At 35.8% G+C, this 11,779-nt stretch overlaps 2 protein-coding genes across 3 annotated transcripts; one reads left to right on the top strand and one right to left on the bottom strand.

Moving 5' to 3' along the window:
• Window positions 1–1,342: 1,342 nt before the first annotated feature.
• On the top strand, window positions 1,343–8,554 carry LOC103484144 (ABC transporter C family member 10). Of its 2 annotated transcripts, XM_008441098.3 has the most exons (13): window positions 1,343–1,505; window positions 1,700–1,759; window positions 2,231–4,294; window positions 4,489–4,809; window positions 4,894–4,980; window positions 5,311–5,898; window positions 5,976–6,140; window positions 6,335–6,629; window positions 6,716–6,930; window positions 7,006–7,311; window positions 7,395–7,458; window positions 7,554–7,793; window positions 7,948–8,554. In XM_008441098.3, exons 3-13 carry the CDS (start codon window positions 2,249–2,251, stop codon window positions 8,058–8,060), a joined length of 4,440 nt encoding a protein of 1,479 aa, XP_008439320.1. In that variant the 5' UTR covers window positions 1,343–1,505; window positions 1,700–1,759; window positions 2,231–2,248; the 3' UTR covers window positions 8,061–8,554. The 2 variants fall into 2 exon arrangements, with proteins under 2 accessions (XP_008439320.1, XP_008439321.1); XM_008441099.3 differs by lacking the exon at window positions 1,700–1,759.
• A 60-nt stretch (window positions 8,555–8,614) lies between these two features.
• On the bottom strand, window positions 8,615–10,617 carry LOC103484146 (uncharacterized). Its single transcript, XM_008441100.3, has 2 exons — window positions 10,054–10,617; window positions 8,615–8,846 (listed from the first exon to the last, which is right to left on the bottom strand). The coding sequence occupies exons 1-2, from the start codon at window positions 10,440–10,442 to the stop codon at window positions 8,741–8,743; spliced, it is 495 nt and encodes a 164-aa protein (XP_008439322.1). The 5' UTR covers window positions 10,443–10,617; the 3' UTR covers window positions 8,615–8,740.
• Window positions 10,618–11,779: the final 1,162 nt, after the last annotated feature.

Genomic DNA, 11,779 nt, shown 5'->3' with positions numbered 1-11,779 from the left:
GTCTCAAGTAATTACATTATGTTTAAACGTACAAGTTTGCTAATTTTCTTTTAACGTAAAAGAGATGAATAGGAATAATATGCAAAAAGGTATTACACAATGTCATGAAACCGCCCTTTCAACTCAAGAATTTCATCCAGCAATGATATTCCCCCCCCCCCCCCCCCCCCCCCCCCCCCCCCCCCCCCCCCACACACACACATATATAAATATACATAATTAATTCTTATATATCTATACATTTAAATAAACTAATTCTTTGTTAATACATTTTTCACAAAGAAATAATCTCTATCGAGAGTTCAATAGTATAATTTGTTCATTATTTTAAATGTGGGTGTGAACCAAATTTGTCATTTATTTTTGGACATTCATTCCTCTCAAATATTCCATAAATGTCCAGAGGCATTCATCCATCACATGCTACTTTAATCTTTAACTATTCAAATTGTATGTTTTGGCCTTTCAGAAACATAGAGCCATAAATAAGTTATTTGGTTGATTCCTATTGCACATTATATTATTAATTTAATATGTTATGCCAAATTTTCCAAATCTTAGAAACCTGTCTTTATGCCACAAACAAAACATATTTAAATTATATACACCATTAAAAGATAATGATACTTTATATTAATATGTAATACTTTTAATTCAATTTCATGATTTGAGCTAATTAATTGAATCTTTATACTTTTAAAAGTTCCAATCTCATTCATATGGTTTGGTAAATTTGGATTCCTTTTTATAAATAATTATCCATTGTTTTACTCATCCCAAAATATTGTATCGTTGTTTTATTCTTTTTCTTGTGTTTAAGGATTTTTTTTTAATTTTTGCTATTTTTTTAACTATTAAAAAATATAATAAAATTGTTCAAACTCATTATAATCCATTTAATTTTTTTTATTATTATATTTGGTAAAGAGTTTCATTTTTTTTTTCTTTCATAACCATTTCTCCCATTTTAGAGATGATTATAATGATAATAATAATTAAATAAAAAAATCAAACGACAATTAGGAAAGATAAAAGAAAAGAATTTAAAATCTATTAGATAAACTTTAATTAAAAAGTATATCGAACACAAAATCAAATTTACATTTACCAAATATACAAACACAAATCATTTGTCAATATCTACTATGTTTGATCTATAGTTTAATTTAAAACTGAACTTCAACATCAACTATTCGTAAAATATGGATACAAAATATACAAATTTTAAAAAATCAATTGGCTAAATTCATAATTTAACCTCTATATCTCTTCACCAGGGGAAAAAAAAAAGGTCTTTGAGGAAGAAGAAGAAAACAACAATTACAGAAGATGATAAAAGAAAGGTCACGACAAATGAGTAGCAATGAACGTGAGCCATGACGCCTCAAAATCCCAAAACTCTATTCATATTTAACGTCATGCCTTCTTCTTATTTACAAAGCATTAAGCTTTTACACGATTTCCCTGATTTGGGTCTACCATGAAGGTCCAACTCTTTACTTGTGGTGAGAATTTAATGTCCTTCTGCCTCTGCCTCTTGGTTTCTTCTTCTTTTCTTCATTTGTTTTTGGGTTGTCAATGGAGTTTGTGATCTTCTTCCGAAATCCACGGGAATTTCTGCCTTTGATTTTGTAAAGTTTCGTTCTTTTTATCTAGAGGGGTCTTCACATTTAGGTTCTTTTGTGTTGTGTTGTGTTAGATAAGAGTTGTATGGAAGCTTGATGCGAAGGGTTTGATATGTGATATCAATCACATTGAGGTTTGTTCTTGCCTTCACTATTTTCCATAAAAGGAGCAAGTAAGAATGTTTGATCCCATGAAATAAAATAATATATTAAAATGAACCATTTAAGAATGTAGGATCCTTTGAAATAAAATAATATATCATTTTCTTTGACAATATGTCGGGTGGAGAAATCGAAGCTCTGGCTTCAAAATTGATATAATGCTAGTTGAAATATGCTTTGACCAATAATATATCATTGTGGTAATACTAGAAAACTTCCATTTGTTGAATGGTGGAAATGGTTTCTGCGAAGAACAAGCGCATTTAGAAGCCTGAATCAAAGTTTCATATTCATTCTCTTTCTGTTTATTCTACTATTAACTTTTAACAAGTGAACCAAAATATTGTTATATGAGTAATTGAAAGGTTGTTTTACTTTTAGAGCTTTGACGAATATTATGCATCAATGTCGTCTTATTAACTAACTTCATTTGACATTCATAGACAAGAAAGAGGAGGGGAATGGAGGCGATATGGGATGTGTTCTGTGGAGGTTATGACTGTTTCGATGGTAGTGAGAAACCTTGTGGTTTTGACTACAACTTTCTTTCTCGTTCTTCTTCATGTTTAACTCAAGCTCTGATCATCTGTTTTGATTCTCTACTGTTCATCTTGCTTGTATCCAATATTGTGGGGAAGTCAATGAAAAGAGTTCACATGTCGTATCAAATTCGTAACGGTTCAGGTTTGCTGATTTTGTCTGCTATCTTCAATAGTTGTGTTGGATTGGTGTACCTTGGCTTAGGCATTTGGACTTTGGTGGAGAAGTTGAGGAAAGATCACACTGCTTTGCCTTTGCAGCTGTGGTTATCAACTTCCTTCCATGGCTTAACGTGGTTATTGTTGAGCTCTATTGTTAGCTTATGGAGTAAACAGCTTCCAAGAGCCTTGTTGCGCCTACTGTCCATTGCAGCATTCGTGTTTGCTGGGGTTGTTTGTGTTCTTTCACTTTTTGATGTTGTTTCGAGTAAAATAGTATCAGCAAAGATGGTTTTAGATGTTCTATCTGTTCTGGGATCAGTTCTATTATTGCTTTGCTCTTTTGGTTGTTTTAGCTGCCAAGAGAATGAGGAGAGTATCAATGGGAATGGACTTTACACCCCATTAACTGGTGAGGCCAACGGAAGTGGTAAGCTTGATCCTGTTACTCCATTAGCCAAAGCTGGATTGCTGAGTAAAATTTCATTTTGGTGGATGAATCCTTTAATGAAAACGGGAAAGAAGAAGACTCTCAACATTGAAGATATACCGATGATGCGGGAGGCAGATCGAGCAGAAAGTTGTTACTTACAGTTCATAAACCAAATGAATGAACATAAAAGAAAAGGCCAAAGTTCTCAACCATCAGTCTTCAAAGTCATCCTTTTATGCCATCGAAGGGATATATTATTGTCAGGATTTTTCGCTTTGTTGAAAGTACTCTTTCTCTCTGCTGGTCCTCTGCTTCTCAATGCCTTCATTTTGGTTGCTCAGGGACAGCAAAGTTTCAAATATGAAGGTCTTGTGCTTGCCGTTTCACTTTTCTTTTCGAAAAGTATTGAATCCATATCGCAAAGACAATGGTACTTCAGAACCAGGCTTGTTGGTCTTAAAGTTAGATCTTTGCTCTCAGCAGCTATTTATAAGAAGCAATTGCGATTGTCCAGTGAAGCTAAGTTGATGCACTCGAGTGGTGAAATCATGAACTACGTTACTGTAGACGCGTATAGAATTGGAGAATTCTCGTTTTGGTTCCACCAAACTTGGACTACGAGCGTTCAGCTATGTATTGCCCTTTTGATCCTCTATAAAGCAGTAGGAATAGCAACCATAGCCTCCCTTTTAGTGATAATTCTATGTGTAGTTGGGAATACTCCAATCGCCAAGCTACAACATAAGTTTCAGAGTAAATTGATGGCGGCACAAGATGAGAGACTGAAAACGTTTACGGAGGCTCTTGTAAACATGAAAATTTTGAAGCTATACGCTTGGGAAACCCATTTCAAGAACGTAATTGAGAAGTTAAGAAAGGAGGAGCACAGGTGGTTGTCAGCCGTGCAATATCGAAAAGGATGGAATGGCATTCTCTTTTGGTCATCTCCTGTTATTGTCTCTGTTGCAACCTTTGGGGCATGTAGTTTTTTGAAAATTCCACTGCATGCCAATAATGTGTTCACTTTTGTATCTGCATTGCGTCTTGTTCAAGAACCTGTGAGATCTATGGGTGATGTCATTGCGGTGATCATCCAAGCAAGGGTCTCTTTTACACGTATTGTTGACTTTCTGGAGTCACCTGAGCTGCAAAGTTCTAGTGTTCCTAGAAAGTGTGTGAATATGAATGGTAACTACTCCATTCGGATCAGTTCAGCATCTTTCTCGTGGGAAGAGAATTCGACGAGGCCTACTCTTCGTAATATAAATTTAGAGGTCAAGCCAGGTTCAAAGGTTGCAATATGTGGAGAAGTTGGCTCAGGAAAATCTACGCTTCTAGCAGCTGTTCTTGGTGAAATTCCAAATCTTGAGGGAAATGTTAGTTATATCACCATACTTACTCATCTACCATTACTACATGATAGAGCTAAATTCATCATGATATAAATTGATCCTATACTATATGCTTTATCCTTTCTATCCCTATCTTTTCCCCATGTAGATTCACTTGGTTACTCTTACATAAATTAGCTCAATATGATTTAAATGTTCCTTTTATATTGATTTCACAGATCCAAGTTAATGGAAGGATTGCTTATGTGTCTCAAACAGCATGGATCCAAACAGGGTCCATACGAGATAACATTTTATTTGGCTCTGAAATGGACAATTGGAGATATCGAGAAACACTTGAGAAGTGTTCATTGATGAAGGACCTTGAGTTACTTCCTTACGGTGATCTCACTGAGATTGGGGAAAGAGGAGTAAATCTCAGTGGTGGACAAAAGCAGAGGATTCAACTTGCACGTGCGCTTTATCAAAATGCTGATATATATCTGTTAGACGATCCATTTAGTGCTGTTGATGCTCATACTGCCACAAGTTTGTTCAATGTAACTCTCAAGTTTTTGACATTGTCCATTATTTTTTCTTTCTGTTTGCTCAGACTGTGTGAAAGCTAACTGGCACCATGGCAGGGATATGTTATGGAGGCGCTCTTGGGAAAAACTGTTCTTCTTGTGACTCATCAAGTTGATTTCTTACCTGCTTTTGAATCTGTCCTGGTTAGTACAAACTACAAAGCACCATTTGAAATATAGCCTTTGTTTTCCTGCTCATTCCATTTTGTATCAATGAACTCATGATATTGATAACATGTTCCAAGTTCAGTTGTGTGACTCTCCTGCTTTTGAATATACCCAAGTGAAACGTGAAAATTAAAAACTTAACCCTACATGTTTATTGAATTTGTTCCTTAGCAAGCCCCTATTTGTTGAATTTGTTCCTTCGTTAGTTAGGCGCTTTGCCCCTCATTATCTGTTTTGAATCAAGATTCAGGCCTTTGATTGCTCATTTGTAACATCCTAATTCTAATTTGTAATTGCCAATTGCAGCTGATGTCCGATGGGGAAATTCTTGAAGCAGCCGCTTACGATCAGCTGTTAGCACATAGCAAACAATTTCAGGACCTTGTCAATGCACACAAAGAGACTGCGGGTACTGAAAGGCTTGCAGATTTATCTGCTACCAAGAGTTTGAGAACATCTAGTAAAGAGATTAAGAAATCTTTTACTGAGAAACTGTCTGTAGTTTCCGATGCTAACCAGATAATTAAGCAGGAGGAGCGGGAAGTTGGAGACTCAGGATTCAAGCCTTATATTCAGTATCTGAATCAGAACAAAGGGTTCTTCTTCTTCTCCTTAGATGTTCTCTTCCAATTAGCATTCGTGGCATGTGGAATAACTCAAAACTCTTGGATGGCTATGAATGTTGACAATCCCAACGTCAGCAAGTCGCGCCTGATCATAGTTTACTTGTTGATTGGAGTTACTTCAACAATATTCCTGGCTTCAAGAGCTCTTTTAACAGCTTTTTTAGGTCTGCAATCTTCAAAATCATTGTTTTCTCAGCTACTAGCATCTCTTTTTCGCGCACCGATGTCCTTCTATGATTCCACACCTCTTGGAAGGATACTTAGTCGGGTAAGCATCTCGAGCTCCAAAAGCTTTTTGAGATTGGAATGAACAGAGTCTTCTTATATTTGTTTATCCTTTTATAGGTCTCAATGGATCTTAGTATTGTGGATCTTGATGTCCCGTTTAGTTTAATATTTGCTGTGGCTGCAACCTCCAATGCCTATGCCAGTCTCGGAGTTTTAGCCGTAATCACGTGGCAAGTTCTATTCATCTCCGTACCTACAATCATTTTGGCAGTTTGCTTGCAGGTAATACTGACTAACAGGTCCATTAGATATGAAATTCTGACTGCGTGAGGCTCTTGAAAAGTGACTTTAAGTCATAAGATCTCGAGTAATTAGTTTAGAAGTATTCAACGAGATGACTTAGATGTGTATGAACAATGATCAAGGTCACCTTTTCTTTGAAGTAACTGACAAGAAATAGCCTCTTCTTCGTGCAGAGATACTATTTCGCTTCTGCTAAAGAACTCATGCGTCTTAATGGGACGACAAAGTCAATGGTAGCAAACCATTTGTCTGAATCCATAGCTGGAGCAATGACAATTCGAGCTTTTGAAGAGGAAGATAGATTCTTTAAGAAAAATCTTGAATTTGTTGATGGAAATGCCAGTCCTTTCTTTCACAATTTTTCAGCGAACGAGTGGCTGATACAACGGTTAGAAATGCTCAGTGCAGTAGTCTTAGCCTCCGCTGCATTTTGCATAGTATTGCTACCAACTGGAAGTTTCAGCCCTGGTGGGGATTTAACATTTTCATTGCATAGTCATCAAATCTGCCTATTCTAAATGTCATGTTATAAAAGTTGTATGCTTTTATTGCAGGTTTCATTGGAATGGCACTCTCTTATGGCCTTTCATTAAATGTGTCCCTGGTCTTCTCCATTCAGAATCAATGTAATATAGCCAATCACATCATTTCTGTAGAAAGATTAAACCAATACATGCATTTATCAAGTGAGGCTCCTGAAATCATCGAAGCTAACCGTCCTCCAAGCAATTGGCCCTCTATCGGCAAAGTGGAGATAATCGACTTGAAGGTAAGTAATACGCTAATCAAAAGCTGAAGCCTTTGGAGAGATCAGCAAACTAACCATGATCGTTTCATTTTACAGATTCGGTATAGACCCAATACGCCCCTTGTTCTTCATGGTATTAGCTGCACATTTGAAGGCGGACACAAGATTGGTATTGTTGGTCGTACTGGCAGTGGTAAATCTACCCTTTTAAGTGCCATATTCCGCTTGGTTGAGCCAGTAGGGGGAAAGATTGTAGTTGACGGCATCGACATTTGTTCGATTGGACTTCATGACCTGCGTTCACGTTTCGGAATTATTCCTCAAGACCCAACCCTTTTTAAGGGAACTGTTAGATACAATTTGGATCCCTTAGTTCAGCATAGTGATGATGAAATATGGGAGGTGATGCTTTGTTCTTTAGAGGTTTATTCTTCATAATATTTACTTCACCATAGTTCTGAAGTTACTATGTCTTGATTATACAGGTACTCGGGAAGTGTCAACTAAGAGACGCTGTCGAAGAGCGGGAGGCAGGATTGGATTCCTTGGGTAATCTTTTTCATAACCAAGATAATGTCGAGGTTTTCCTTTTTTAGTTTCTCCTAGTTTCAGGTTGTCGGTGGCTAACATTTTGTAAATACCAGTTGTGGAAGATGGTTCAAACTGGAGCATGGGACAACGACAACTTTTCTGTTTAGGTCGTGCTCTTTTGAGGAGAAGTCGAATATTAGTGCTTGACGAAGCTACTGCATCAATTGACAATGCGACTGATATGATTCTACAGAAAACTATTCGATCTGAATTCGCCGACTGTACTGTGATTACAGTTGCTCACAGAATACCAACTGTTATGGATTGCACAATGGTGCTTGCTATAAGTGATGGTAAGTTTTGATAATTCAAACACAATTCAAGCACATTTTTCTTAGTATCATAGGATTCTTCGTTGATACATCCTCAACTTTCACTGTAGGAAAAGCAAAGTTAGAAATGAATCAATCCTAGTTTTCTTATGGAATGTTTTAATACAATTTTCAGGGAGAATAGCAGAATACGATGAACCGGCTACGTTGATCAAAAGAGAAGGCTCCCTATTTGGACAGTTAGTGAAAGAATACTGGTCTCACTCAGCATCTGCACAATTATTTTGAAATCAACAGTTTGTTTGCCCAGGGGCATATTCTTTTGCTGTCTGAAAAGAAATTCAAAAAATGGATTTTGAAAGACAAAAGGGGGAGTAGATATTGAAGAGCAACTGATCAGGCGTACTTATCAGAGTCTTTTCATAGAGGTCCTTCGTTTTTTGTGGTGCAGTCCTGCTTCATTCAGAAATGGCCATCTCCCCATCCGAGTAGCTGGAGCAAACAGTAATAGCCACATTCTGTTAGGGGGAAATTTTGTTCCAATGGAACCCGTTTTCTTACCAATTAGTTTCGCGAGGGAATCAAGAATTTGTAAAATATCTTCTCATTCTCCCTTCTCAAACTGCATTAATGATCATTTGTACCAGTAAGATTTTTGGTGAGAAACATGTATGTTCCATCTATTTTATTCCCCTGTTGAACAAATCTGTACAGCAGTGTCTCTGTCTACGAATAACAATTCAAGCAGCGGTAATGAGACTTTGAGAAAGATATTCGACTTAGTGTTTTGGTAGAAGTTTAAGTTTGTAGTTTTGGGTTTATAATTTGTAGAAGGCAGAATGTAGTGAGCAAAAAGTGGATTTCATTCCTAGCAATTGTGGAATTGGAAGAGAATAGATCAAGAAATAATGTTATATTTATTGACAGAAAGGAATGATTAAAATACAGTGAGTAATGATAAATGGTGTTCACGGTCCTCCAAGTACAGCATTCTCAATATCTTCCCTACTTAGTGCATAGCTAAATCTCCTCTCTACATCTTTCTCAAGATTTCCTGGTCCACTCTTGAGATATCTGCAAAACAAACATGTGCGTTGTGTGAGTATCAAATTCAAAACCAGTGACTGAACTTACCACAAAACCAATAATAGAAAGTTTTTTTTTCCTTTCCTGTTTTCCTTTTCGTGTGTATTTGAGTAATGTGTTAGCCCCTAATCGTGTATTCATTAGAAAGAACAATAAGGGAACCGTCAAACCGACCAGGGGACAATTGGTTACTACTATTAGTACATAGTCTCTTTGTTATCGTTATGCTTTGTATTTTGGACAGAACAGTGGTTCTTTGTTTGGTAGACATTACCTGAATTCTAGAGCAAGACTGCGAAGAGGTTATCTGTTTTATATTGTAATACTTGCGCTTGACAATCAAAGCGTAAGTAAGAGTATTCTTACACAATGATACATAACAAAGTATCAGAGTCAGTCACTCAAACGCCATGATTGGAACTTGGGAGGAAATACACCAGCTAGCCTCTCTCCTACTCTCACTACCAAAAAGTTAGGGTAGTTTATTCCTTGTTTTAAATATTTTGATGCATTCCAAGACGTTTACTAGCACCCAAGAGAATTTAAAACTCAATGAAATGTTTAAAAAAAAACAACGGTATCAGCCAAGCTTAAACTTCTCCCTGCTCTATCTGCAATCTACAGTAACAAAAAACAAAATCATGGATTGTGGTCGTTCTCTGCTTCCTCGTTTGACATTATTTTTCATTCTCACCTACGAACCTTCACTACTCTCTACTCCACAAGGATGAATTGAACTGGATAAACCACTTTAGTATTAATCTATAACCAGTCCAGAGGATAAAAGTTAGAGGATTGTCCATCATCCCTGCTCAGTCTTGACCATAGTTTCAATAAAGTCAATAGCAAGGCATAATTATTCTTCTCTCCATGGAGATGTAATACTTAATACAAGCATCATTTAAACAACCTAATGGAAGCAGTTATATATAGATGCTTGCTTGAATGATCACAACCCCAGAGTCCAACTGCCATGCCTGAATTCAACTCCATTGGTATCTTACTAAAGTTAAACAACCCAAAAGGCAATCATGAAAAAGGAAATTCCAACAAAATTCTAAAACTAAAGCAAACAGTGAACAATTCATTCCCAATGCAACTTACGAAATAACCCTAATCAGAAAACGCAATTAAACGATAAACAACAAAAAGCCAGATTGAGAAACACAAATTCTATCACAAAAAAGGAGCGAACCTTATATAGAGGTCAGTGACATCGAGTGAGAGCTGAGCGTGCCATTCAGGCTTCTCGATCAGCCACATAGCTCGGTCCTCTTTACTTTGGTAAAATCCTAAGTTCTTCAACCAAGCCTCAACGCAAGGCAAACTGTGAGAATACAAGGGCTTCTTCTTTTCTGGTAGCTTGTTAAGCCACTCGTCCTCAGGAGAAGAGAGCTCCTCTGCTTCGGACGACTTGGAAGAAACAATGGTGAAGGTTTTCCTCAAGGGTTGAGAGATGGGGTTGCTTAATTGTGGGAGTTTAGTGGAAATTGGACGCCAAATCGATGAAATTTCGAGATGATTTGAAGTGGGAGATGGGAAAACATTGTTACAGAGAGAATGAAAAGCAAAAGTGATGGACATTATCCCTATCAATCTACTATATCTACGTATAATTATCAAATTCTCTAATTTATTTGCAACTTTCTATTTGATGAAAGCAGATAGAGAGAGACGGAACCTTTGGAGGCGGGACTCGAAGCAATGCCCGTTATTGCTACTTGCTAGTTGCTCATCTCGGAGGGTTATTCATCATCCTCCTATAACATGGTTACGTAGCATACGGCCCATGTTATAGAGCATACGGCCCTAATTAATTAGGTGTAGTCTACGTTAATCTAGAATGATATTTTCTAGAGACAATTTTATAATTTTGATCCACACTTATAAATATATGAAATTAACCTTATACGTTTAAACATAAACGCTTTAGAGATAAACTTTCTTACCTGACAATTGTTTTTCTGACTCGGTGATTTGAGATAATAGAATCTCACTTTCTTCATGCTTTTTTCCATTTAGTATGACCTCTATGTCAATTTTAATTACATGTTTTTCCACAATCATGTCCAAATAAAAGCTCACTCCAGTCGACGTTGAATAGAGAAAAAATTGACGTCGGGCTAGCCCGCCTCAACGAGTTAGGGATTAGCCAACGTTGGGCTAGGAATTTTATACCTAATATGATGTCACTTAAAATATTGATAGTACACTTGACATAAACATAATGTTAGATTTCCTATATTTCGTAAGGTTAAATAAGAAATCATAAAAACGTACGTGAGAGGTTTATCTATCTATCTATATATATATATATATATATATATATATATATATATATATATATATATATATATATATATATATATATATATATATATATATATATATATATATATATATATATAAAACCTTTGTACTTACATATCTCAGTTTAAAATATATTTTTGGTTTCTATGTTTTTATTTATCCAAAAACTTTAAATAAAAAAGAGTTAAAATATACCGAATTTATATTTATATGATAAAACTTAAAATGAGAATTGAATTGTATATACCTCTAACTTAGGAAGGAGCGGACTTATTAAAGGTCCAGCGGGGGCACGTGCCCCATTCACATTATCGATTTTGTATTTTAGTATTAATTTTGAAATGCCAAATTACAATATATATAAAAAAATGCTTAATTTTTTCAAAAATTTGGTTTTGGTGTAATGGTTGTGCTCTTATTTTGTAACAAGTAAGTTAGGGTTCAAATCTGAAATATAACAAAGTTAGATCTAAACTTTCATCTTTTTTTTTTTTTATGTAATTTTTAAACTCCTGTTTACGTTACTTATGTATATATTTATTTAATTTAATTTCAGAATTAATGGCTAGAAGATAATTTTTTTCCGTTCATCGTTAGAATATACGTACCAT

The sequence above is a fragment of the Cucumis melo genome, chromosome 6 (assembly GCF_025177605.1).
Source record: "Cucumis melo cultivar AY chromosome 6, USDA_Cmelo_AY_1.0, whole genome shotgun sequence".
NCBI classification, from domain to species: Eukaryota; Viridiplantae; Streptophyta; class Magnoliopsida; order Cucurbitales; family Cucurbitaceae; genus Cucumis; species Cucumis melo.
Note: the sequence above shows the minus strand (reverse complement) of the source record. Positions and strands in the feature narration are given on the sequence as shown.